The 27,110-nt window shown below is 44.5% G+C and overlaps 1 protein-coding gene across 1 annotated transcript; it reads left to right on the top strand.

Annotated features, from left to right (window-relative positions):
* LOC136502995 (probable kinase CHARK) lies at positions 1-27,110 on the top strand. The gene is made up of 6 exons (XM_066498219.1): positions 1-318; positions 440-724; positions 23,604-23,770; positions 23,871-24,083; positions 25,059-26,318; positions 26,420-27,110. The coding sequence occupies exons 1-6, from the start codon at positions 1-3 to the stop codon at positions 27,108-27,110; spliced, it is 2,934 nt and encodes a 977-aa protein (XP_066354316.1).

The following is a 27,110-nucleotide window of genomic DNA, read 5'->3' as shown; positions in this document are numbered from 1 at the left end:
ATGCGCCTCCTGCTGGCGCTTGTGCTGTTTGCTAAGTCGCGGCTGCGGACCACCGGGTGCCTTGCCTCGCGCATGCTCCGGGAGCACTGGCGATGGGTGGTGATTCCGGCGGCCTGGGCGCTCATGTCGTACCTCATCCTCGACTACACGAGCTCCCAGGTCGCCGAGAAGCGCTGGGAGTCGCTCGCCAGCATGTGCGACGAGCGCGCGCGCATGCTCCAGTACCAGGTCAATGTCAGCATGAACAGCCTCCAGGCGCTCGCCATCCTCATCTCCACCTTCCACCACTCCAAGAACCCCTCCTCTGCCATCGACCAGGTAGGCAGGTACACCTGCTCTGCTATCAAATTAAAGGAAGCTTTCTTCTTTCCGGCCGTCTGCGGCGAATCCCATTTGATTTAGTTTGTTCGTTGCTGCGGCCGCCGGCCGGCGGCTGCAGATGACGTTCGCGAGGTACGCGGAGAGGACGGTGTTCGAGCGGCCGCTGACGAGCGGGGTGGAGTACGGGGTGCGGGTCAACTGCACCGAGCGGGAGCAGTTCGAGCGCCAGCAAGGATGGAGCATCAAGAAGATGTACTCCTCCAAGACCAAGAAGCTGTCGCGGGGACCAGGGAACGCCATGGACGCGGAGGAGCGGGAGCCGGCGGAGGAGTACGCTCCTGTAATCTTCGCGCAGGACACCCACCACAAGCACGTCATCTCCTTCGACTTGCTATCCGGCTCTGTGAGCACTCTCTCCGCCCCCAGCCCAGCCCCTTCCTCCCCTCCCTTCCCCTCGCAAAGATTTTATCCTTTTCATTAACAGATCACAGCGCAGGCCTACGGCCGTAAAAAAAAAACTGGAGTCTTTTTTTTTCCGCGATCGGAAACATAACCCGTTTTTCATCTAGAGAAGTGAATTATCCAGGCAGATATGAGAGAGTTCCCGTAGCACAGATTACGAACTACTAAGCTAGTGCAATACTATAATAAGTATTTGTAGGAGCGACTGGCGATAGTTTTAAAAGGTGGCTCGGCCAGCCACTCCAACCATACCGTTTCTACAAATCATGTATTTGTAGGGACGGTTCCCAGACCGCCCCCACAAATCGATTTATAGAGCTGGCTGTTGTTATCAGCCGTCCCTACAAATCGATTTGCTATAAAATCGATTTGTAGGGGCGGCCGTAGTATCAGCCGCCCCTATAATATCTGTTTGTAGGAGCGGTTTAGTCTAGAACCATCCCTACAGTACATTTTTCCGTCAAAAATAATTCAAATTTACAATTCAAATTTGACTAGAAAACACACACATATATATATATAATTCAAATCTGACCACAAGCACAAGAACACAAGGTGTTGGTACTGAGGATTTCTACCTAAGTGAACGTTACAAATATGTATACAAACATATAAGCTAATGAGGATTGTCGATATGTATACATCTTGAGAATCGATATAAAGTAACTGTGCTCATGCACACCTGACAACTCATGCACACCTGCAAAAATATAATTAACTGATTAACTTTACTTGTTATTAAAGTTAATTCATAAGAATATATACAATCCATTATTAAATAGACATAATTCATAAGTCTAATTCGTATGACTGCTTTCATATGATTTCAACTGCTGCATTAACAAGAGCTCTACTAAATCATATGAAAACAAAAGAGACTAGGCCATTAAGTATGTGACAGTCTAACTGAAACTAACCTTATAACCTTAACATGATTCAATTGGCACATGCGCTCAGATCAGTAGAAAATCCAATCCCCTCGACGAGATGATCTCCTGCAAAGAGAAGAGATGAAAAAAATAGTGTGTATTCAACTAATGTAGTAATAGAAGTTCAGTTATCTCTTACAGAAAATTTAAACAATATCCAAATGCATAGAAACACTGTTACTCTAGGGACTTAAGGAAATACAAGGGGATTAAATAGTCCCTTAATGTTGTCTGACCGGGACATTTAAACTGGTTTTGGGCTGTAATATGTCTGTTGCCACAGCCCACAACAACCGACCTTAGCTATGATGTACTATATAAATAGAATGCAATATACACCTAAGCTATAGCTTTCAGCTTAACCTAAACAATCAATCCAGCGCATTTTAGTGACCTTATTTTGAGTTGGTTCATATGCAACATTGATGTTTAAATTGAGCACTAAAATAAAAGATTTGGTGCAAGAAAAAACATCATGCTAATATAAATACTCCGTAACATAAATGCATGGTATACAGTTCCAAGTTAAACTAAGTTAACATGGGAAATGCAATTTTACATGATAGAGTAAATCAGTGGCAGTAGCAGGCAAACAACAATCTTTTCTATTTCAATGTAGTTGCAGTTGCACATACAGTAGTGCTAGTGGAGTAAGTACTATTATTGTTCTATCCTATAAATGGCACATGGAAAGAATGCCATAAATGCATAAACTTTGATGTAGTATCCCTGCAACAGAAAATAAAAGGTTTCCACTTTCCAGAAAAATAACACTAGAAGTTATAGAGGAAATCAATTCTCTAAAAAGCATTATAACTTGCAGCTTACCTTAACACATTTGACATTATATATTGGTGATTCTGAAAATAAAAAATCTGACAGAACAGTTAATTTTGCTAGAATTACATAAATCAATTACTGAGATGCCAGTACGATTGTACAACATTAACTGAAACTTTCAGTACATCCCTTTAAGAGGAGCCACGTTTTAAAACTGCATCAATGCCTGAATTTGAAGTACAATTTTAACGCCTTTAAAAAAATTAACATGGTGAAATAAAAATCATAAGGAACACCAAGAAACAGGCTGGCATTATTGGTCCAAGGATGTACAAAGAGCTCCAGAATCATAAACATGCTAAAAAGTTAGGTATGTGAGAAGGCATGTGAGAGAATTGAGCTACTTTTCTGCTCTGTAAGATGTCCAGACCATTGTCCTAACAAAAGCAACTACTAAATAAATGAACTAGCTCAGGCCAAAAATACCCTGAATCAAACTCACTCAAGCATCACCCAGTTTTAGGCAACCGTCACTAGTGTCTAAGGCAAGCAATAGATGTTGGAACTAGGTAACTAATATTATCAGACTTTTTAAAGCTGAAATAGAAATTTGGGTTTTTTTTCCTGTAACACAGTCACACATGCTAGTGCTAATTTGCAGACTGAACATATACATGGTCCAAAGAGTGATTAATTATGTAGTATTTCTGTCATGTAGGAGCGCTAAGTTCAGATTGTAGGTTATATGATCTTACAGCCAAGGATAGTAATTTGAATTTGATGCAAGTAAATGTCCCAACTCCCAACCATTTTGTCCTCTACGGTTTAGTTAAGAAAATCTCAACACCAGTTAAATGTTTCTTAAGAAAATCTCAACACTAGTTAAATGTTTCTTCTGTTCTCTCGCCACTTCCATCATCTCTCTACCGCCTAACTCTTACAAAAACAACTGTACAAAAAATAGACAAGGGCCAGGTGGGAAGTGTATTATATATTCTTGTATGACGATGCATTTAATCGCAACACCATCCAACAGAGGTTAGCACATAGTAATCAATTGCAAAACAACAGTTAGCTTGCATTGACATTTCATAAAACACCTAGATTACACGTAGTGGCAGCACAGAGCAGCAAGCACGTAGCAGCAGCACAAAGCAATCAGCAGAGGATTTCCAGCGGCCGGACTCTAGATGCACAGTAGCAGCAACGCTAGGTAGCAGCATGGGGATTGGGGGTGATAGGGAGGACAACCTCACCTGGATTCTCCATGCACGATGGCGCCGGCGAGGTAGAGGTACTCGAAGATGAGGCGGATCCGGTATCCCTACCATGAGCGACCATGGATCTGGCCTCCCTCGTACGAGCGGCCGTGGATCTGACGCACAAGCAGGGCCCCTAATGGCCGCTCAACGCCACGACTTGGCGGAGGGTGAAGGACGGCGATGGACGGAGCTAGGCGGGGTGGTGCAACGGATGAGACTTGGTGCTGCCTGCGGCAAGACGGGAACCCCAAACCCTAACAAATTTGGTGCCGACACAGAGCTGCAGACGATAAGGTGGACGAGCAGCGACGGCATCGGTGGAGCACACCAGTGGCGACCAGGCGGGCAGCGAAGGTGGAGGGTGGGAGCGCGATGCGTGGGTGTGGGATCCGGCGGCAGAGGGGCTCGGAGAGACTGAGGTGAAATGGGAGAAGAGAGGAGGAGAGAGGAGAGGAGCGCTGAGCACGTCGGACGCAGTACCGAGGGGACGGGACGACTGGTTCTGGACTTGAGTCCGAACTTAACCCATCTTCATAATTTTTTCGGGTCCGATGGCTCAGGCTACATACATGTTTTATTAAAGTGCGTCGCTGACTACTTTTGTAGGGGCTGTAGCCTTTTGTACGTGCAGCATTTGTAGGGGCGGCTGTTGATTGAGCCGCCCCTATAAATCGCAACACCGGGGGCGGCTGGTGAGTGAGCCGCCCCTACAAATCGACCCATTTGTAGGGGCGGCTCGTATCACCAGCCACCCCTACTATTTTATTTATAGGGGTGGCTAGTCTCGTGGGTCCCAAGCATGCCCACTGTAGGGGCGCCTCCATCCCTAGCCGCCCCTACAAAAAAATTGAGCCGTTGCTACAAACCTTTTCTATAGTAGCGGTGGTGAGTAACCTAGAATACAACTTTGAAACAATAAAAGAAGAAAAGAAAGTGTGACTACCCTCGACACCCAAAACCTACCAACTGAGCATGCAATAATAGGGTACAACACGCGATGGTTGCCTACAAACTAGACAATGCCCTGGTGGCAAAGTATCCAACTAGCTAAGAGAGGCGAGCATCCAGCAACAACAGCAGCAAAGCATCCGCAAACGAATGCGACGGCCAAGTATCCGCCAAGAAGAGGGCCAACACACTCTCGGCATCGAACGTGCCAGAGAGGGGATCAAAGAGCCAAAAGCGGCAATGCATTCACCAGAGATTCCACCGACGGCGCCTAAGCATCCGCCGGAGTAGAGCGACCAACGACAACGGCGGCAAAGTATCCGCCAAAGAAACTAGCAATAATGGCAAATCATCCGCTATGAGCAGCGACGACGGCAAGGTCAATTGCTGTAGGACAAACCATCACGAGTAGAACATAAGCACATACAGGCACAACGAAGAACTCCACCAAAAGCCGACGAAAGGAGCCATGAAAGTCGGTGACCACATGGGGCAAGCGATTCTTCAGCGACGCCTTCAAAAAGGGGGTGACTCCCAAGGGTACAATATGTGGACACCATCGCCGCTGGCATCACAACATGTAAGGCAGGGCTTACGCCCAAAATTAGACGTCGTCGACGGGAGGCATGGGGTTCATCAACAACTCCTCCAAGGAGGTATATATCTGGCGCCTAAGGCATCACCGTCGTCGGCCCGGCTAAAGCCGAGCCAAGCTTTCGCCTAGAACTCCATGCCACGACGCCACGCAAGGCAGCACGGTGGACGCCTAGGGCCAAGGTTGTGGATCTAGCACTGACCCCCACTAGGCACTGGCCGCCGTGGGTGCAAGCTGGCCGCCCAACCCTGGGGCGCCGAAGTGTCACACCCGGTTGAAAGGGTCAAGATGCCCAAGAGGGGGGGTGAATTAGGTTAATTCTAAAAATTTTTGTAATAATTAAGCCCTATGGTTAGCCCAATTAACCCCTTGTGCCTAGAAAGTGTTTCTATTGATCTACCACACAAAAGTTTAGCAACCTATGTTCCAATCCTACTCTAGCATGGCAATTCTATGAATGTAAAGATAAGAATTTGATTGCTCAAAGTAAAGAGAGGAGAAGGAACGCGGTGATATTTTGCCGAGGTATCGGAGAGTCGTCACTTCCCACTAGTCCTCGTTGGAGCACCCGCACAAGGGTGTAGCTCCCCCTTGATCCGCGCAAGGATCAAGTGCTCTCTATGGGTTGATTCTTTGACACTCCGTCGTGGTGAATCACCCACAACCGCTCACAACTTGAGTTGGGTCATCCACAAGCTCCGCTGGATGATCACCAAGCTCCCAATCACCACCAAGCCGTCTAGGTGATGGCGATCACCAAGAGTAACAAGCATGAACTCTCACTTGACCACGACAAGCCTAATGAGAAAGGTGGATGCACACTTTGCTACTCTTGCTTTCACTAATGAGGTCTCTCTCTTGGATTCTCAAATCTCAATCACCTCACTAGAACCTTGCTCTTCTTGGCACTCTCAAGGGTGTTTCTCAGCTGTTGGAATGAGCAAAAGTGACCCCTCACATGAATAGAGGAAGTATTTATACACCCCGGTTCAAAACGAACCGTTATATGCCACTACGGGGTGACCGGACGCTCCGGTCAGTTCACCCGACACTACACAGTTAAGTTGTGACCGGACACTGACCAGCGTCTAGTCAGCACTGACCGAACGTGTTCGGTCACAAAAACTGCTCTCTAGAACCTTACTGGAGTTGACCGGATGCTGGCACCCAGCATCCGGTCACTCACCTCTCAGCGTCCGGTCACAATCAAATGACTTCACCTTGATCAAATGAACTGACTAGACTTTGCGCCAGCGTCCCGTCACACTAGAACCAGCGTTTGGTCAATATTTGACCCTCCATTTACTTCCAACTCACAATCATATGTGAATAAAGTTTACTCTAATTGATCTAAGGGCTTTTTAGGAGCTACCTAGTGCTAGATTTGACAAGTGTGCACCACACCTAACTCACTAGACTCACCTAGGTCAAGTTATCCATTCATACCCCCTTAATAGTACGGCCAAAGGAAAAACAAAGTCCTAAACTTTTTTAAGTCTCTTCAACACCAAACGACACTTAGAACTAGTCCATCCTTAACCTTGTCGTCCATCCTTTGAAAACCAAAACGATTTTCATCGTAGGGGCATGACAACCATGATTGCCCAATCAATTGCCATTACCATGACCTAACTTAATTGCATATGCAAAACACACATTAGTCACAGTAATCTCATATTGTCATTAATCACCGAAACCCAACTAGGGGCCTAGATGCTTTCACCAGTTTCATAAAACAAAACTGAATGCACATCACATGTATGGCATGATCTGTTTATTCATACATGCGACAACAAAATGATACATTGCAGTGTTTATTACAAAAGAGATTATATATATAAAAATGACTAGAGGGTCTAAACACAAAATTACATCAGAGTTCTAGCAAAGCAGGGTCTCCATCCCTTTAGGCAGCTGACCGGGGGTACACTAGCCTAGCATCGACACCGTCTTTAGGAAACACCATCTTCTAGAAACTCCATCTTCTAGTCCGAACCGCTGGGTGGGGTAGCAAAGGGGACAAAGAGAAGGGTGAGCACATCGAAATGTACTCTGCAAGTGTAGGAAAGTATGACATGCGGGCCAACACAAGGAAAGGCTAACAGGGTTTAACACAAGCCCTTAAGCAACACACCTATTACCTTAAACCTTAAGCACCTATTTAACTAGGTGAGATCTTCCTTCACCTCGGAGAACCACTATAACCAACACTCGAATCCCATTCGAGCACCACACCTGGATCCCATCCAAGCAAACCAACACTTGGATTCCATCCAAGCCGCCCAACTGAACCAGAGCCATCTAATCAAGAAGAAGTCCAGGCCACTCTTGACCGTGAGCACGGCTGATATATCGGTTTTACACTCTACAGAGGTTGCACACTTTCACTACGAGTCATGTTTCCCCATCACACTTCACACTACCTAGGTGCTCAGCGGGGTCACACTACAAGGCCTTTACAAAGTCCCTCCAAGTCTGTTTTACACCTTCACTAAGGTTTCTAACCACTAACAGTGGATACCAACACCACTGCAGAAGCCTCCTCTTGTGCCACACAAACCGACCTGATGTAGCATAACTTGGATGAAATTAATTACTTGGCCAGGGCTAGAGCCATATAGCCCTCGAGGTTGCGCTGTTAAGCCAGGTTACTTGTCCATGAACCGGTCCTTAGAATCCAAGCAGGAACGAGCACAATCCATTCCACCAATTCCAACAATCCACCAGAAAATATTTACCCAAAATCTAGCACACACCTCCACCAAAACCAACCATCCTATTGGATTCCTATTCACCATGTTGCTATAAACATTACCAACCCAAGTTGCATAAATCATTAATCAATATTAAATGATAACCTTTCCAACCTAAGACTGCAAGCTAAGCTGACAGCTACCCAACCAACCCAGGTTACAAGGATGATTGAAAGTGCATCTAGCCCTTTAGTGGGTTTTGGATGATTGAATGACAACGTGATTAAAGGACTAACCCGTTTGCTAAGTGTAGACAGGAAATTGATTATCTCACAGATACTTGATGAAATTGTATAAAGCCAAAAATGATGTATTGTTGTATAAACAATCTAGTTCAAGCATAAGACAACAATGCAAATGGAATTCATGTGAAGGCTTATTTATTGTGGGATTTCAATGATCTATGTGAAAGCAAGCACGATAAAAGTTAATTAATGAGACATGAGGGATTGCATATGGAATGGTCTCATATTTGAAGCTTGCTAAATTGAAAAGAAAAAGACAACAATACAAATGAATGGATGATTCAACACAAGATGTGACTTGATGGCTTGAGATGGTGAAGATAGCAAGGAAAGGCTTTGAGGTACTAAGCAAGGGTGAAGGGCAAGCGACGGCTTGGCGGCCGAAGAACCTAGCTAGGGTGAAGAAGGAAGTACTTGCATTTAGTTGAGGTACTAATCAAGCTGCGATAGTCATATTGATGTGGAGGATCAAACCTATATTAGACAAAGCGTTGGAAGTGACTTGATGCATTTGGAGTTATTCATATTTGATGAATGGAATCAAGTCACGTGCTCAAGATGGCTATGCTCAAGTGAAAAGATCAATATCAACATGATTGGCACCCTCACTTGATGAAGATTGGAAAACACGGCTTCGGTTCAAAGAGATCAACTCAAAAGGTTTAATTTCCTTATACTTTTAAATTTGAGTTAATAGGAATGCCGTACTATTAAGAGGGATGCAAGTTTAGGTGGTCTGAGGAAGATAGAGTGCTCAAGCATAATAACTAAATCAATAATGAGACACTCTAGCACTTCACGAGCACATAGAATAATTTTCTGTGACTGTCGGTGTCGGAAGTCCCGACGTAAGCCGGAACTCCCGACAGTCGGAAGTCATGACTCTTGCCGGAAGTGCTGACTCTCAGTCACAGCCTGCGCGGTGACTGTGGACGTCGGAAGTCCCAACGTGTGTCGGAACTCCCGACAGTCGGAAGTCCCGACGTGTGTCGGAAGTCCCGACAGTCAGAAGTCCCGGCCTCAGCGGTGTTGGCTGTTTGTTTAACTGTGCCCGTCGGAAGTCCCGACGTACGTCGGAAGTGATGACCGTCGGAAGTCCCGACGTACGTCGGAAGTGATGACCGTCGGAAGTCCCGACGTTTGTCAGAAGTTCCGACACTGACTTGCACACACGGACTTCTGACCTGTTGTGAACAGTGTTTTCTTCATACGTCGGAAGTCCCGAGATCTGCGTCGGAACTTCCGACGTAGATCTGAACGGTTTGATTTTCACTTGGGGTATAAATACCCCTCTCCTCACTTCTAACCGTTGCCCACTCATTTCATTGCGACAAACACTCGGCCAAACAGCCCCCAAGCATTCTAGGCTCCCCTCTCTTCACTCCCTTACTTCCAACTTCGATTCCCAAAGGGTTTGAGTGATTGGAGAGTGGATTGAGTGAGAAAAACACTTGGAGCAAGCTTGAGCACTTGATTTCTTCGTCAAGCCGGTTTGATTTGCATTTGTTACTCTTGGGGGTTTTCCCCTAGCCGGCTAGGCGTCGCCCAAGAGCTTCCATCTTGTGGAAGAGCCTTGGGAAGTTTGTATTACCCTTGTTTTCTAGTGAAGAAACTCAAGTGACCTTTGTGGTATCCTTGAGTGAGGCAAGGAGGTGGAAGAGACTCCGACCTAAGTGGTCACCTCAACAACGAGGACGTAGGAACTCCTTTGTGGGGCTACCGAACCTCGGGATAAATTCTTGTCTCCCGCGTGCTTGTTGTTGTGATTTGCTCGAAATTACTTGTATTTGGTTGTCTCCCTCTCTCTAGCTATTTCTTAGGGTTTGGGACTCGATCTACGGATTGGTGGCTTATCGACGTCAAGAGAGTGACCCAACACCTTACCTTACCACTAGGAAGTGGGTTTGTAAGTTATCGGCATCGCAAAGTTCATTTTAGCACTTGTAGTTCATTTCCCGCAGGGGTCGGAAGTGCTGACAGTTTGCGTTGGAAGTTCTGACTCAAACTGTTGGGACTTCTGACACGTCGGAAGTTCTGACCCAATCGTCGGGACTTCCGACACGTCGGAAGTTCTGACCCAAACGTCGGGACTTCCGACATTAACTGACTAGTGCATTTTGATTCAACTCTTTGGTTGCCGCTGTTTGGCTCCCTAGGTTTATCTAGTATCTTTTATATACTTTGTGGCTAACTTGTGAGGGGTTGTATTACTTTGATTTGGAGTTTCCATTTTGGAAACTCCTATTACTAATCGTTTCCGCTTTTAAAGGTGTTGATTTTTCAGAAACGCCTATTCACCCCCCTCTAGGCGACATCCTAGATCCTTTCAATTGGTATCAAAGCGAGGTTCTCACCTAAAGCTTCACCGCCGTGAGAAAAGGATGTCGACGCCTATCGAGTTGGAGCCAATGCTTCTCCAAAATGATGGTTCAAACTTTCTACCTTGGTCAATTCATGTACTCAATGCTTTTAGAGATATTAGTCCTCTTGTTGAGCATATTGTGTTTGCAAGCATACCTCTTCCTATAGTTGATTGGAGCAACTATAAGAATTTATCAAAAGAGGAAGAGATATGCGTGCAACTCAATGCTCATGCTATTAATATCATTTTGAGTACATTGAGTGCAGAGGTTCAAGATGAGGCAATATTCAATGGACAACAACCTCCGGAGAGTGCTCATCTCATTTGGACCAAACTCGTTGAGTTATATGGAAAATCCAAATGCGATGATGCACTTGAGGTCGAGTCAATGGAAAATATGTCCATTATGTCTTCATGCAGCGAAGAAGCCTCACAAGACCTCAAGAGCGCCGAGCCGGAGCAAGAGGTGCAAGCCGAGGCAACCGGACAGCAGACAGTCCGTGATGATGAGGCTCAAGCCCGGTGGCGGCCAAGTGATGAGTCAACCTCATCTCATGATACTCATCACTTGTGTCTCATGGCCAAGAAAAGCAGGAAGAAGGCTAGCAAGAAAGATCAAGCCAAGGAGATAGCACGAGTAGATGATCAAGAAGAGAGTGATGTTGAAATTGAAGATAGCTACACTCTTGATCATCTAAGCAACAAAGACAAGCTCATTCTCATGAAGCTAGTTGAGAAGAATGATGAGCTAGAGGAAGAGAATGAGAAACAAGAGCAATCACTTCAAAATCAAGAAAAGTTTCTCATCTCCAAATTGCAAGAGCTAAAGGCCATAAATGAGAGGTATGAAAAATTATCAATTGAGCATGCTTTAGTTACTAACTCCTCTTCTAGTGTTTCACAACTAGAGAAGGAAAACTTTGAGCTCAAGGCAAAATTAGATGAACTCTCAAGCAAATATAATGTGCTACAAGCAAACTATGTTCATCTCAAGTGCTCTCATGAAGAATTAGTAGAATCAAGCATCATGCTTGAGGTGGCTCATGAGGTTGTGATTACAACGGTAAAATCATCTCAACCTCCCACTCACACACTCACTTGTACACAATCTCAATTGAATATTTCTTGTGCTAATGAGTGTGCTTCTCAAGCAAGCCAATCTTCGATTGAGCAAAAATTTATAGAAAACATAGAGCTCAAAGAAGAGGTAAAAAGATTAAAGAAAGATGTGATTCGATTGAAGGGTAAGGAGAAAGCACAACCTTCTCAAGATAACCGTGATAACATGGTGAAGAAGCTTGAGAAGGGTTCAAACCTTGCTTCCTCCAAAACCCAACAAAAGAATCACATTTCAAGCAAAGCCAACACAACCAAGAGCAAGAAATATGAAAAAAGGATGTGCTATGGTTGTGGATTGTATGGACATGAGTGGGCTACGTGTCCACATAAGAATTGGGCCGACAAGGTTGAAGCCGCCACTCAAAAGGTTTCAATCAAGGAGGCCAAGCAAGTGAAGAGTGATGGACAAAGCGCTTGTCTCATGAGCAAGAAATTGGGGCATCCTATCAAGAAATGCCCTATATATCAAGAGTCAAGAAAGGAAGCCCAAGTTGCAACAAGAAGATGCTATGGATGCAATGAGATGGGCCACAAGGTTGATGGATGTCCATACAAGCAAAACAAGCATAGAGCAAACAAAGGTCGCATATGCTATGCTTGTGGAAGAAAGGGGCATCTAAGCTATGATTGCCCAAAAGGTAACGTCCCTAAGCCGAACACATTTGTTTATAATAATATGCTTAGGAAGACCTCAAATGGAGTTAGCACTAGCAAGGTGATGTGTTCACCACAAACTAGTACTAAGGCCATTTGGGTGCCTAAGCACTTGTTGACTAACCCAAAAGGACCCAACAAGAGTTGGGTACCAAAATGTGCTTAGGTTGATAATGTAGGTACTTGGTGGTGAGATGAAAGCTTCGGGGTGGTTGAGCAAACAATTTGACAATATTCACTCAATCTATCAATCAATTCTTATCATAATCTCATATATGGTTGACCCGAAGATAAATCAATGACCATATCATTTACTTCATCTCTACCATTAATAACAAGTACCTAAAAACCTTATAGGATAGCCACTTTGTGTTTAGTGCTCAATGGCTCACAAATAAGCATATTTGTGAAATAATTGGAAGTGGCTAATTAGTTTCATTTAATAATTATCATGTTTGCCATGTGATGCTTTTAATGGCTCTCTAGTAGAGCAATGCATTTGTTCAGATGCAGGCATACAAGAAGTACTAGAGCTAAAACGAAGAATCACAAGCAGCGCTTCAATTGTTTCTGTCCTGCACCTACCGGACGTGTCCGGTATGTCTACCGGACGTGTCCGGTATGGCAGGAACCAGAGCACTAATTGGGATGCAATTGAGGTTTGATCCATATGATTTCATATATCCTTAATTTGCTCAGAAGCTTGTGATCTATCAAACCTAAGTGGGTTGTGAGTATGTCTCAACGAAATTTAAATATGGCAAATTACTTTGTGTTGGTCAAAATAGAAAATTGACTCCCAAATTCTTAAAAGAATAAAGTGCTTGTTGAAAGTCATTCAAATTACTTGTGGTACTTACTTAGGGGGAGCTCAGTTTCTATTTTGCACCATTGTGGACTAATAAATTTATCTAGCATTATTTGTAGTCCTTTAGATGAAAATTGGTTTCATATATGGTATGATTATTTGACAAGTGAGGTCAACATGATGTTGTAATGCCATGTATTATCTCAGTGATGATATTGTGGACTAACAAATTTATCTAGCATTATTTGGAGTCCTTTGGATGAAAATTGATTTCATATATGGTATGATTATTTGACAAGTGAGGTCAACGTGATGTTGTCATGCCATGTATTATCTCAATGGTGATATTGTGGGCTCAAGGCAAAGGTATGCAGTTACATACGTGCATTGTAAGTGCATCTAAGGCCCTTTATATGCTAGTGTGTGCATTTGTGTGATATAGGATAGATGTTTTACAAAATCCCTAACTAGCATGTGTAGGTGGTGTGGTTTTTTGAAAATCATGTGGTTTTTGGGTCTTTGTGACCTAGTCATGTCATATTGTGATTGTTGCTACCCTTGGTTGATTATTTGCCTAATCACATGTGACATGGTTCTCTCAAGTCTACAAATATCCCTATGTCCCACTAAAATCTCTCTCAAGTTTTGAAAATCATAAATTTGCCAAATATTCAAAAAAAAGGAGAAAATCAATTCTTGGCTAATTTATGTCCCCTAAGTGAGAATCCTAAGCCTATTTCAATTGATGCAAATATTATGCCTAGGAAGGTTTGTTATGGTACCCTATTGGTTAGTATTGCAAAAATATTCCGCTATTCATACTAAGGCTATGCCTAAGTATGTTGCGTCTAACATGGAAGGACCCAAACTAGTTTGGGTACCATCGAAAAGTGGATGATCGTTTGTAGGTACCATGGCATTGGAGACTTGATTCAATGGAATTATTATTGTTCATCTTATGTTGAGTCAAGTATTGAAGCCTAGTGCAATTCTATCCCAATGCCAAGTCAAAATTGAGTGAAGTCCATATGCTATCAACATACAAGTGTCATATTCAAGTTGTGGGAATTTATTGATATATTTGAAGGCATACAAATAAGTGGAGTTGAAGCTTGCAAAGATGATCATAAGCTATCAAGGTATATCTCTTGTTGATCAAAGTTTATTTGGGTGCATATGAGTTAATTGAATTGGATATATATGCATATGTTGCTTGCTATGAGATGTTTGAATGGATTAAATGCTTAAGTAATCAAGTTTGAAGTTGGTTTGATTGAATATGTTCATAAGATTTCTTCTAGTAAGTGGTTTGAATGGACATATGTCTTGTGAGAGTATTCAAACAAGTTGATTTCAAGTTTGGTTCAATTTGGAGAAAAATGGCTCAATTATTGAAATCTGTCCAATATTGAAAATCTGAGCTAGCAGTGATCATAGACATGTTTGAGTAATCAAATCTATTTATATTGGCTTGAAATTTGGTCTGCATGCTCTACACTTATGGTATTAGTTGCTGTGCAAATTTCATAAGATTTGGATAAGTGATACTTCGGATTTGGAGTAGATCTTGTCAGCTATAGTGCAGCAGTTTTCAGCATGTAGCAGTGTGGAAAAATATGAAATCTGGTAGCAATATAGAAGTCAAAAGAAGCTAAAATTTTTACAGCTACTAGAAGGCTTAGTGTGTCACATCTTCACCAAATTTTGTGGTTTTTGGATATGTACTTTGGGAGATATGATTTATTCTTTGAAGAGTACAGAATCTGCCAGGAAAGTGACAATTATTGGATTGATCAAAAGTCACTTAGATTCAAAGGTCCTCAAATTAGAATCATATCTATAAGTGATTGAGGTACCTATATTTTGGTTTTGGTTTGAGATAGAAGCATGACAAATGATGAGTACAAGACAATTTGTTTGAAGAGTATATCTGGTACACATTTGGTACTCAAGCTAGAGATCAAGACCAAGATCAAGATGAAGATGAAGTTTAAGTTCTAGTGATAATTGGAGATCTTTTGATAGAAAGAAAAGAACTTAAACAAGTAGAAAGAAAATGACTTAAAGAAGGATTCAAAGTTATTCATCAAATTAAGTCCAACAATATGGATCAATCAAACAAAATCCTTCAAGTGGATCAAGTGATTTTCTTTCAAGTTATTTCAAGTGAGCATCAAGGATGGTTCTTTGGAGAGAGGTCACTTCACCCTAGGCTTGGATGGCTAAAATCGAAGTGGTAATCTAAAGGAATATTTGAGGTACTTGGTTGAAGAAAATCAAGAGATTGGTCTAGAAAGCAAGCAACACCCAAAAGAGAACAAGTCATGAAATTTCAAGTGGTATTACAAGTGGTGCATCTTTTAGTTCTCTCAAGCAAGCAATGATCAAAGAAGAAGCAAGCCAACCACAACAAGAAGAGTGCACTTGATCATTAGTGATTCTCAATTCATAAGGGTGAAGAATAGGAATTTAAAGAATTGGTATCTATTGGTCTTCACCAAGCTTATAATTGGACTTCATGGTGCTATTGGAGAAATGAATTGAAATCTATATGACTATCTTCCTCTCCAATATAGCAAAGGTATCATTGTATTGTGCATGATCATTTTTCATCCCTTACTAGTATGCGGTTAGTGCATATAGTACATGCTTATAGGATCATGCATTACAAATGAAAATTTTTTAGATTCATAGACTACCACTGTTGCTTGAATGGTTATATAATCTAGTGGTTAGTGTATGAGTTTGTTCATGAGCTAGTAAACCCATGTACTTGATCTATTTTAAATTGCAAACAAGTGTCAAGTACAACCTCTTTAAGATGACAAAGGGGGAGAGGTTAATACAAAGAGGGAGAGATTAGTACAAAGTTTGTACCTTAAACACCCTTTATGCTTTGTGTGACCCTTTTTGGCGATAGATGACAAAGGGGGAGAGATATGATTAAATCTTAAGGAGGAGAGAGAGATGAAAGCTTAAGGGGGAGAGATATGGGAGAGATATGCTTAAAGCTTCAGGATAGTCTCATTTGCTTATCTTTGTACCTGAAGATATGTACTGCAGGCTGTCGTTTCTTGTTTTTGAGCTTCATTGATGTATCTTGGATTTGAGATAGATTGTATCATGTGAGAGATGAGACTTACTTATGCTTTATCTATATATCTCTTGAGACATGATCTTTATCTATATATATCAGTGGTTTCTGGACCTGAGAAAATTTGTAATGAGTGCTATGTGTGAATTACATGTGTCATATTTATTTTCATAAGGACTATGCATGCTAGAATGAAAATATTTGATGTGATGCCTTTATATTTATTCTTGTATGATATATCTTGTCATATGCATCACAGTTTCTCTTTGTCACACACACATGCACCCCACGGATGCAATGATTTAGGGGGAGTCTCCTATTTGTTTTAATATGTGCAATTGACATTTGAGGTCTGTTTGTGAATTCTAATCATAAGCACATATTAAGGGGGAGCCTCTCATAAATCATTGAACCCAAAAGTTTAAATGTTTATATCATTTTGTAAGCTTTAATCAAGTTGTCATCAATCACCAAAAAGGGGGAGATTGAAAGTGCATCTAGCCCTTTAGTGGGTTTTGGATGATTGAATGACAACGTGATTAAAGGACTAACCCGTTTGCTAAGTGTAGACAGGAAATTGATTATCTCACAGATACTTGATGAAATTGTATAAAGCCAAAAATGATGTATTGTTGTATAAACAATCTAGTTCAAGCATAAGACAACAATGCAAATGGAATTCATGTGAAGGCTTATTTATTGTGGGATTTCAATGATCTATGTGAAAGCAAGCACGATAAAAGTTAATTAATGAGACATGAGGGATTGCATATGGAATGGTCTCATATTTGAAGCTTGCTAAATTGAAAAGAAAAAGACAACAATACAAATGAATGGATGATTCAACACAAGATGTGACTTGATGGCTTGAGATGGTGAAGATAGCAAGGAAAGGCTTTGAGGTACTAAGCAAGGGTGAAGGGCAAGCGACGGCTTGGCGGCCGAAGAACCTAGCTAGGGTGAAGAAGGAAGTACTTGCATTTAGTTGAGGTACTAATCAAGCTGCGATAGTCATATTGATGTGGAGGATCAAACCTATATTAGACAAAGCGTTGGAAGTGACTTGATGCATTTGGAGTTATTCATATTTGATGAATGGAATCAAGTCACGTGCTCAAGATGGCTATGCTCAAGTGAAAAGATCAATATCAACATGATTGGCACCCTCACTTGATGAAGATTGGAAAACACGGCTTCGGTTCAAAGAGATCAACTCAAAAGGTTTAATTTCCTTATACTTTTAAATTTGAGTTAATAGGAATGCCGTACTATTAAGAGGGATGCAAGTTTAGGTGGTCTGAGGAAGATAGAGTGCTCAAGCATAATAACTAAATCAATAATGAGACACTCTAGCACTTCACGAGCACATAGAATAATTTTCTGTGACTGTCGGTGTCGGAAGTCCCGACGTAAGCCGGAACTCCCGACAGTCGGAAGTCATGACTCTTGCCGGAAGTGCTGACTCTCAGTCACAGCCTGCGCGGTGACTGTGGACGTCGGAAGTCCCAACGTGTGTCGGAACTCCCGACAGTCGGAAGTCCCGACGTGTGTCGGAAGTCCCGACAGTCAGAAGTCCCGGCCTCAGCGGTGTTGGCTGTTTGTTTAACTGTGCCCGTCGGAAGTCCCGACGTACGTCGGAAGTGATGACCGTCGGAAGTCCCGACGTACGTCGGAAGTGATGACCGTCGGAAGTCCCGACGTTTGTCAGAAGTTCCGACACTGACTTGCACACACGGACTTCTGACCTGTTGTGAACAGTGTTTTCTTCATACGTCGGAAGTCCCGAGATCTGCGTCGGAACTTCCGACGTAGATCTGAACGGTTTGATTTTCACTTGGGGTATAAATACCCCTCTCCTCACTTCTAACCGTTGCCCACTCATTTCATTGCGACAAACACTCGGCCAAACAGCCCCCAAGCATTCTAGGCTCCCCTCTCTTCACTCCCTTACTTCCAACTTCGATTCCCAAAGGGTTTGAGTGATTGGAGAGTGGATTGAGTGAGAAAAACACTTGGAGCAAGCTTGAGCACTTGATTTCTTCGTCAAGCCGGTTTGATTTGCATTTGTTACTCTTGGGGGTTTTCCCCTAGCCGGCTAGGCGTCGCCCAAGAGCTTCCATCTTGTGGAAGAGCCTTGGGAAGTTTGTATTACCCTTGTTTTCTAGTGAAGAAACTCAAGTGACCTTTGTGGTATCCTTGAGTGAGGCAAGGAGGTGGAAGAGACTCCGACCTAAGTGGTCACCTCAACAACGAGGACGTAGGAACTCCTTTGTGGGGCTACCGAACCTCGGGATAAATTCTTGTCTCCCGCGTGCTTGTTGTTGTGATTTGCTCGAAATTACTTGTATTTGGTTGTCTCCCTCTCTCTAGCTATTTCTTAGGGTTTGGGACTCGATCTACGGATTGGTGGCTTATCGACGTCAAGAGAGTGACCCAACACCTTACCTTACCACTAGGAAGTGGGTTTGTAAGTTATCGGCATCGCAAAGTTCATTTTAGCACTTGTAGTTCATTTCCCGCAGGGGTCGGAAGTGCTGACAGTTTGCGTTGGAAGTTCTGACTCAAACTGTTGGGACTTCTGACACGTCGGAAGTTCTGACCCAATCGTCGGGACTTCCGACACGTCGGAAGTTCTGACCCAAACGTCGGGACTTCCGACATTAACTGACTAGTGCATTTTGATTCAACTCTTTGGTTGCCGCTGTTTGGCTCCCTAGGTTTATCTAGTATCTTTTATATACTTTGTGGCTAACTTGTGAGGGGTTGTATTACTTTGATTTGGAGTTTCCATTTTGGAAACTCCTATTACTAATCGTTTCCGCTTTTAAAGGTGTTGATTTTTCAGAAACGCCTATTCACCCCCCTCTAGGCGACATCCTAGATCCTTTCAATGATAACATCAAGTTCTAGTAAACCCTAATATATGATTCAAATTATGACTCAGCATACAACTAATGGTCTAACTAAACTAACTCAAATCAAAACAAAAGTAGGAACAAGTATGGTCAAGGACACTTGCCTTAGGCTTAGAAACGCATAACAACTCAACTCTTGGTCTTCGGGGTCCACCGATGACTTCTCTTCCATCGCGGCAAATCTTCGGGCGCATAGACATACAAGCAAATATATACAAATAAATAAAAGCAGTACACCAAACATGATAAACAACTTATGAAAAGGTTACTTACGCGTAGGTCTTGTTTCTACGATCGCGTGAGCGCAAAAACCGCTGAAAATGGAGATCGGACGGAAAAGATACGGACTCCGGAAGATTCATCGGAAGGAGGGGCATTTCAGGTATTTCACGTGAAACGCTCTGAAATAGATGAAATAAATAGTACTGGCATGATTAAACAATGATAGAAATATATATTGAAAAGATAAAACTGAAAGAATTGAATTCGGGTTTGATATGAAGGAATAATAGATGAAAAGGACGGAAATTGAATGAACCAGGACCTATCTGTGATTTTAGAAAATATTTAATTGCGAATATGCCCTTCCTCTACCTCTGATCCAATCAGCTATGGCAGGGATTGCTGTTCACGCACAGGTAGGGAAGGGGCAGGGGAACAGGCGGCCTCGGCCAGGGGAAGGAACAAGGGCTAGCAGGGGAAAGCAAGGCTGGCTGGGGGGCGCAGGGCGGCCGGCTAGGGAGGACGAGCGGCCGGCCAGCGGCTGGCCTGCAGCGACAGCAACGGGGGTGCAGCGGCCAGGGCGCCGGGCTACGCAGGAAAGGGAAGGGGGCAAGGGGCGGCCTTGGCCAGGGCTAGGGGCGTGGGGGGGGGGGGAGGGGGCTGGTCCAGCCAGGGAAGTGGCATGGCGGGCTGGCTGGGTAGCGCGGTGGCCAGCAGTAACAGCAGAGAAGCAAGGAAGACACCGGCAATGGAGAACACTCGCCGGAAAAAATAGATGAGATGGGAAACGGGTCAAACGGTGATGGATTCGTGCAATAGGATATACCACGGTGTAGAGAACGAAGAGATCTACCTCTAGGTGGTCTCGGAGTTCGCAGGGGACGCCGTAGTTGGCCGAAAAAACCCACCGAACCTTCGTCCGAAAGGTTCGCCGTCGCAACTTCGACGATAGATGTAGGGCAAATGAATGAGGGCGTCGAGCAGAACACCGGCATGTATTTATAGGCAGGGTTTGGGTCGGTGGAAAAATTAGGGTTTTGGGATTATTTTAATTTCGTGAATTAAAATAATTCCAGAAAATCCAGAATTGGTTTTTAAGCCACGAAAAATAGCCCGAAGCTCAGAAAAATCCCCGGAAAAATCCTGGAGATAGATTGAAGGATGAGGAACTCAACTAAAGTTGTTTGAGCTCATGAAAAGATTGTTGCAAAGATCAAGGAAAAATATTAAGCCCAAGAAAAAAGGAATTTAATTCTAGAAAAGGTTAGAAAATTTCCCGGAGAGAAAGAAACGCCGCTTATCATATTTCAAAACCGTTTGCACTCATAAACACCAAATGCAACCGGCATGAATGCAACACCCTTCACATTATATTACAAAAGTTATTTAAAAATCAACATTTTTCACATTATAAATTACAAAAACCCTAATTAAATCTTGGAAACTTTAAAAAATGATGAAAGCATTAATTTTATTCAGTGAAAACTATTCGCAACCCAAAATGGAATTTTTGGGGTGTGACATGAAGGCCTGCCGCCACCCCAGAGGCGTGGATCTCAAAGGTGGCCAGGAGCACGCGCGTGCCTAGGCCACAGCTCGAAGCGAGGCTCTTGGCGACGAGGAGCCCCGCCACGCCGCCCGAGCAGCCGATGAAGGCGAGCATGACACGGCTAGCGTCCAGGCTCAGCACCAGCGCGCGCAAGGCGCAGGTCGCCGTCGGGGAGCCAGGCCTCGCAGTAGGAGACGTGGTCGCCGCCACCGCAGCCCCTGGTCGCCACCAGCGAGGAGCGAGCAGGGAAAGTGGCTGCCTGGCCACCCATCTGCCGGATCTGGCCGCCACCAGGTTGGAGGTGCGGCCACCGGTCCGCCCTGGCCTGGCCCAAGCCAGATCCAGCTACCAGCGAGGGGCACCACCACCATAGAGCCGACAGTCACCGCAGCAAGACAGATCTAGCGGCCAGTAATGACGCCGCCATCCTAGGAGCGTCGCCGACCACAGAGCTCCGCTAGCCAAGGAGGAGGTCGGGGAGGGCGAGGGGGAGGAGAGGAAGAGGGAGGGGAGGAAGGAGGGGGGGGGAAGGAGGACACAGTTGCCGTCTTTTTTAGCAGTAGTGCCGTGGGTCGCCGGCACCGCACGTCGGACGGGGCGGCGATGGTGGCTGAAGGGGCGGCCCCGATGGTCCCTCGGCGGCGGCGGCGGATGCCCCCCCCCCCCCGAGTCGTCACAGGGACGACGCGGGGTCAAGAGAAGCAACAAAAAAGTAATTGCGTATTAGGTGTTCCTTAAAAGCTGGAGTCTCTGGTGTTCATCATGTGTTAAACTTTTTCGTCTCGCAAGCCAGGCCTGCTCCTCTCGCAAGATCGCCGCAACCACAGAACTCCTCACCGCCACCGCCTGGGGCCCCTCGCCTTCTTCCTATCCGACGTGTCTGCCAGGATAAGAAGGGGAGGGGACACATCTTTTAAATTCCTCACAAAAATTTCAGGTGCTTAGGGTTTGATTCAAATAAATCTTTTGACGAAATCAGATGATTTTTTGTCGGAATCGTGTTTTCCTGCGCTGACTTCGGTGATTGCCACGACGAGATCGTCGTTGCGGGCGTCGAGTCGATTTCATCGGCAGGCGGCCAATTTGTGGCCTTTATCTACAAGGGGAAGGGTGCTTCTGGGAGCCCCTGTGAGGACAACGACTGCGGGTCATTGATCTCATCGTCAATGGTCGCGGAGAGAAATTCAAGGTCTCGAGGTGATGATTCTGCAGCCTATGTTGCACCCCACGATACAACTGCCGATATTTTTTCAGCGATTTAGATGCGTTTTGGACTGGTTCCGAAGCATTAGATCTTGCGGTATGTCCAATGTTTTGGGGTTGGTCGTTGGATTCACATAAGGACTGCACTTTGGCTCCGGTATTCGAGAAAAGCCGTTGGGGAAGAAGATGATAAAATAATTTGCATAGAATATTATGTATTTTTTTATTTTAGATTTTTTATGTGTAATTTGGGGATGGACTGTGCCAATATTTAATATAAGCCCCCCTCCTTTCGAAACAAAAAAAAAAGTCGCCGTGTTGCTACCCTTTTTCACCTCGGATTTTTGCCCTTTCTTGTTTACTTCGGGGCTCCATTACTCATGGTAACAAAATTGTTCACGTCACGAGCAACCAGGGCTATCCATCCACTAATCTCTATACATCTATGGCTGTTATAGGACGACAGCAAAAATGTACTTCGAGCTAGAGAATCTGGCAAGGGTGTTCTTACTGCTCCTTTTAAGCTTCTCGATAATCGCATCGGAGTGATCTTGACCTTCGCTGTGTACAAGTACGAGCTTCCCTCAAATGCCAGGCCACATGAGCGAGGGTAAGCTTTTCATGAGTCCGGCCTCCTATTTCAAGTAAGAAATCGCCCACAACTGAAACTGAATAGTACGGCTAAAGGAAAAACAAAGTCCTAAACTACTCTAAGTGTCTCTCCAACTCCAATCGACACTTAGAACTAGTCATCCTTAACCTTGTCGTCAATCCTTTGAAAACCGAAACGATTTCCATCGTAGGGGCATGACAACCTCGATTGCCCAATTGATCTCCATTACCATGACCTAACTTAATTGCCTCTTCAAAACACACGTTAGTCATAGTAATCTTGTATTGACATTAATCACCGAAATCTAACTAGGGGCCTAGATGCTTTCACACCCCACGATACAACTGCCGATATTTTTTTCAGCGATTTAGATGCATTTTAGACTGGTTCCGAAGCATTGGATCTTGCGGCATGTCCAATGTTTTAGGGTTGGTCGTTGGATTCAACATAAGGACTGCACTTTGGCTCCGGTGTTCGAGGGAAGCCGTTGGAGAAGAAGACGATGAAAGAATCTACATAGAATTTATGTATTTTTTTATTTTAGATTTTTTATGTGTAATTTGGGGATGGACTGTGCCAATATTTAGTATAAGCCTCCCTCCCTTGGAAACAAAAAAAAAGTCGTCGTGTTGCTACCCTATTTCACCTCGGATTTTTGCCCTTTCTTGTTTACTTCGGGGCTCCATTACTCATGGTAACAAAATTGTTCACGTCACGAGCAACCAGGGCTATCCATCCACTAATCTCTATACATCTATGGCTGTTATAGGACGACAGCAAAAATGTACTTCGAGCTAGAGAATCTGGCAAGGGTGTTCTTACTGCTCCTTTTAAGCTTCTCGATAATCGCATCGGAGTGATCTTGACCTTCGCTGTGTACAAGTACGAGCTTCCCTCAAATGCCAGGCCACATGAGCGCATTGAGGCTGCTATAGGGTAAGCTTTTCATGAGTCCGGCCTCATATTTCAAGTAAGAAATCGCCCACAACTGAAACTGAATTACCGCTGCCTCTATTGTGTGTGTGCGCGCAAACAGCTATTTAGGTGCCATAATTTACATTGAAGCGCTTGCTGATAAGCTGCTTCACGAGGTCGCGGTCAAGCAATCCATCATGGTGAACGTGTATGATACTACTACGTATGACAGACCACTCGGTATGTATGGTTCGAATGATACAGGGAGTGGCATGTGCCATGTCAGCACACTGGACTTCAGTGACCCGTCAAGGAAGCATGAGATGCACTGCAGGTGATCTATTTCCTTTTCAAAAAAAACTGTAATGTAATTTAAATGTGTTATCCATGTAGTATATTGGTTTTTTTCTTTTTAATCCTTTTTAATCAATATTTTAATAATAACCGAGGCTAAAAAGATTAAACAAATCTAGCGCCTTTGGCCGCGACAGCGCGAGTGGCGCAACAACATCATGTACTCTGTCGCGTCACATGCACAGGCGCGACAAGGGGTGCCACGGTGGTGGTGACCGACAACCTGAGCTGGTGTGGCGGACGATGGGGCCCACCCTGTCGCGCCAGCTCCATATAGGGTTGGTGGGCCGACCCACTTTCTACAAAGGCTCGGGTCAGCGGTCTCCGCCTCCGATATAGGGTTGGTGCAAACAAAAGCCCGTGTCATCCAAACAAAAGCTAGTATTGCCACTGCACTGTAAACCATAGTAGTCTACAAACATCAATTCAATAAAAAAACATCATAGGGTGAGGGAGTCATACCTCCTGCACGAGACCGTTGCAAACCAAAAGCCAAATCCAAACTTGATCACATAGACAAAGAGAATGGGAGGAAGAGAAGAGAGAGAAGACCTAGAGCTTTCCCGTTCACGAGCTCAGGAAAGAGGGAGAGAGAAGTGAGAAGGAAGAAGAAAGGAGCTACGACACATATATGGCCTTGTCGCACAGCTCGCTTGGCACGACAGCGCTGTCACGCCCGAGTCGTTGGCGTGACAGGGTGAGCCCCACCACGCGCCACGCCAGCTTGGGTCACCGGTCTCCGCCACCGTGGCTCCTCTTGTCGCGCTAGTACATGTTGCGCGACAGCGTGGTGTTGTCGCGCCAACCGCGCTGAAGTGACAAAAGGGGTCAGTTTTGATTAATCTTTTTTTGCTATGGCTATTATTAAAATATTGATTAAAAAAGGACTAAAAATAAAAAAAAATCCTAGTCTATTCTTTGAATGCTCTTTGTATGATCTGTTTCTGTTTAATAGGTTCATTCAGAGCCCACCTTGGCCGTGGATGGCAATAATGTCACCAATTGGAAGTCTTGTGATTGCTTTACTGATTGCAACGGCAATAACGTCATCAGTTGGAAATCTTGTGATTGCTTTACTGATTGCAAAACGCATTGCTAGAGTTGAAGACGAGATGATTGTGCTCGAGACGCACCCAGAGGATGCAGTGCCTTCTCTGCTTTTCTACTTGAGAAGAAAGGTAGTGAGCGTCACCCTTCTTGGATTGATGCTCTGCATTCCTGTCATTGGTGCTTTTGATCTGCCATTCAATCAGAGTTTGGGCATCAGAAGGGAGGATGAGAACATGATGCTTAACAAATTCGGTTGGTCTCATGGTAGCTCGTTGATTGATACACTCAATGGTGCATGGGCTGAAGGTGGTGTGGAGAATAGTGACATGATCAGTGTTGATCTAAGAAAGATGACAGGGAATAATAACAGTTCTGGGCGGCAGCAGCAGCACTGGTATTCACACATCTCAAGCAAATATCAGGAAGAGGCTACAGAGATGCAAAATGGAACAGTTAGGGGCGGATCTACAGGAGGGGCTGGGGGGGACTTCAGCAACCCCTACAGCTGGTGCATCAATGAAAATATGGGGAGGGTGAGGGAGAAGAGGTGGAGGATACAAAAAAAATGGAGAGCCGATCCGCCACTGGGAACAGTCAAACCTCACCAGCCAGCACATGTGTCACACAAAACTACAGTAGGTCTCTGGATTGCCTTAGTTTCAGTTATCGTGCTTGTACTTGGCATTGCTGTATGGCTCCTGCTGTGGTGCAACCGTAGTAAGAGAGTGCAACAAAACGAACTACTGGAACTCCCCGGAGGAATAATGGGGCCTAGACGATTCCAACTCCGCGAGCTGGTAGCTGCAACGAGCAATTTCGCCGATGAGAACAAGCTCGGCCAGGGAGGGTTTGGCCCTGTGTACAAAGGCTACTTGCGGAACCAGGACTGTCATGTGGCCATCAAGGTGTTGTCTTCTCAACAACAATCTGAGCAAGGGTTGAGGGAGTTCAAGGCAGAGGTGAAAGTCATGACCCAGCTGAGGCACCGAAACATTGTCAACCTTGTCGGCTGGTGCGAGTGCGACAGCCAGCAACGGCTCATCCTTGTTTATGAGCTTATGGCTCAAGGCAGCCTTGACAAGCATCTCTACGACCCAGAGGAAATCTTAACTTGGCAACAAAGGTATCGAAATTGGCTAACCTGTCTACCTCCATCTCCCTCGCAGTTACAGCACTGAATATCTGATTGAACACTACAAACATTGATCTGTTTCATAATAATTGAACTGACAATATATTTCGTTACTCATGTCAAAACATCACTAGGTACAAGATTGTACTTGATCTGGGCAACGCTTTGCTCTACCTCCACCGGGACTGTGAGAAATGCATTGTGCACGGAGACATCAAGCCTGCAAATGTAATGCTTGATGTGTCATACAATGCTAAGCTTGGTGACTTTGGGCTAGCAAGGCTTGTCGAGCATGGGGAAGAGCCACAAACAACGCAAGTTGTCGCGGGGACACCAGGATATATCGACCCGGAGTTCATAACCAACCGCTGGCCTCGCGCCGAATTGGATGTCTACAGCTTCGGTGTTGTCCTCCTGGAGATCGCTTGTGGCAAGCGGCCGGCATGGAGGCAGCCAAATGGAGCTTCATCGCTACTAGCCTGGGTCATTCGTTTGTATGACCAGGGCATGATTCTTGATGCAGCAGATCAGAGGCTGAACGGCGAGTTCGACCGGCAGCAAATGGAGCGCGTGCTCGTTACGGGCCTCTGGTGTGCGCATCGAGACCCGATCCAGCGACCGCCCATCGAGAAAGCTATGGATGTTTTGCGACCTGCAGATGCAGAGTTGCCGGTACTTCGTGCTGTGCATGATGAATGGCACATTCGAGTCATGGAGGAACAGGCTTATGGCGACCTGCCAGTCGGGGATCGTTCTGTGCATGCAGTGAACACAAGTACTTACTTTACTTCCAAGGATTCAGCTTATCTGCTTGCAGAAGAATGA

Source organism: Miscanthus floridulus, chromosome 14 (genome assembly GCF_019320115.1).
Source record: "Miscanthus floridulus cultivar M001 chromosome 14, ASM1932011v1, whole genome shotgun sequence".
Classification (NCBI taxonomy): Eukaryota; Viridiplantae; Streptophyta; class Magnoliopsida; order Poales; family Poaceae; genus Miscanthus; species Miscanthus floridulus.
The sequence above is the reverse complement of the archived record's forward strand: the minus strand, read 5'-3'. Positions and strand labels throughout refer to the sequence as shown.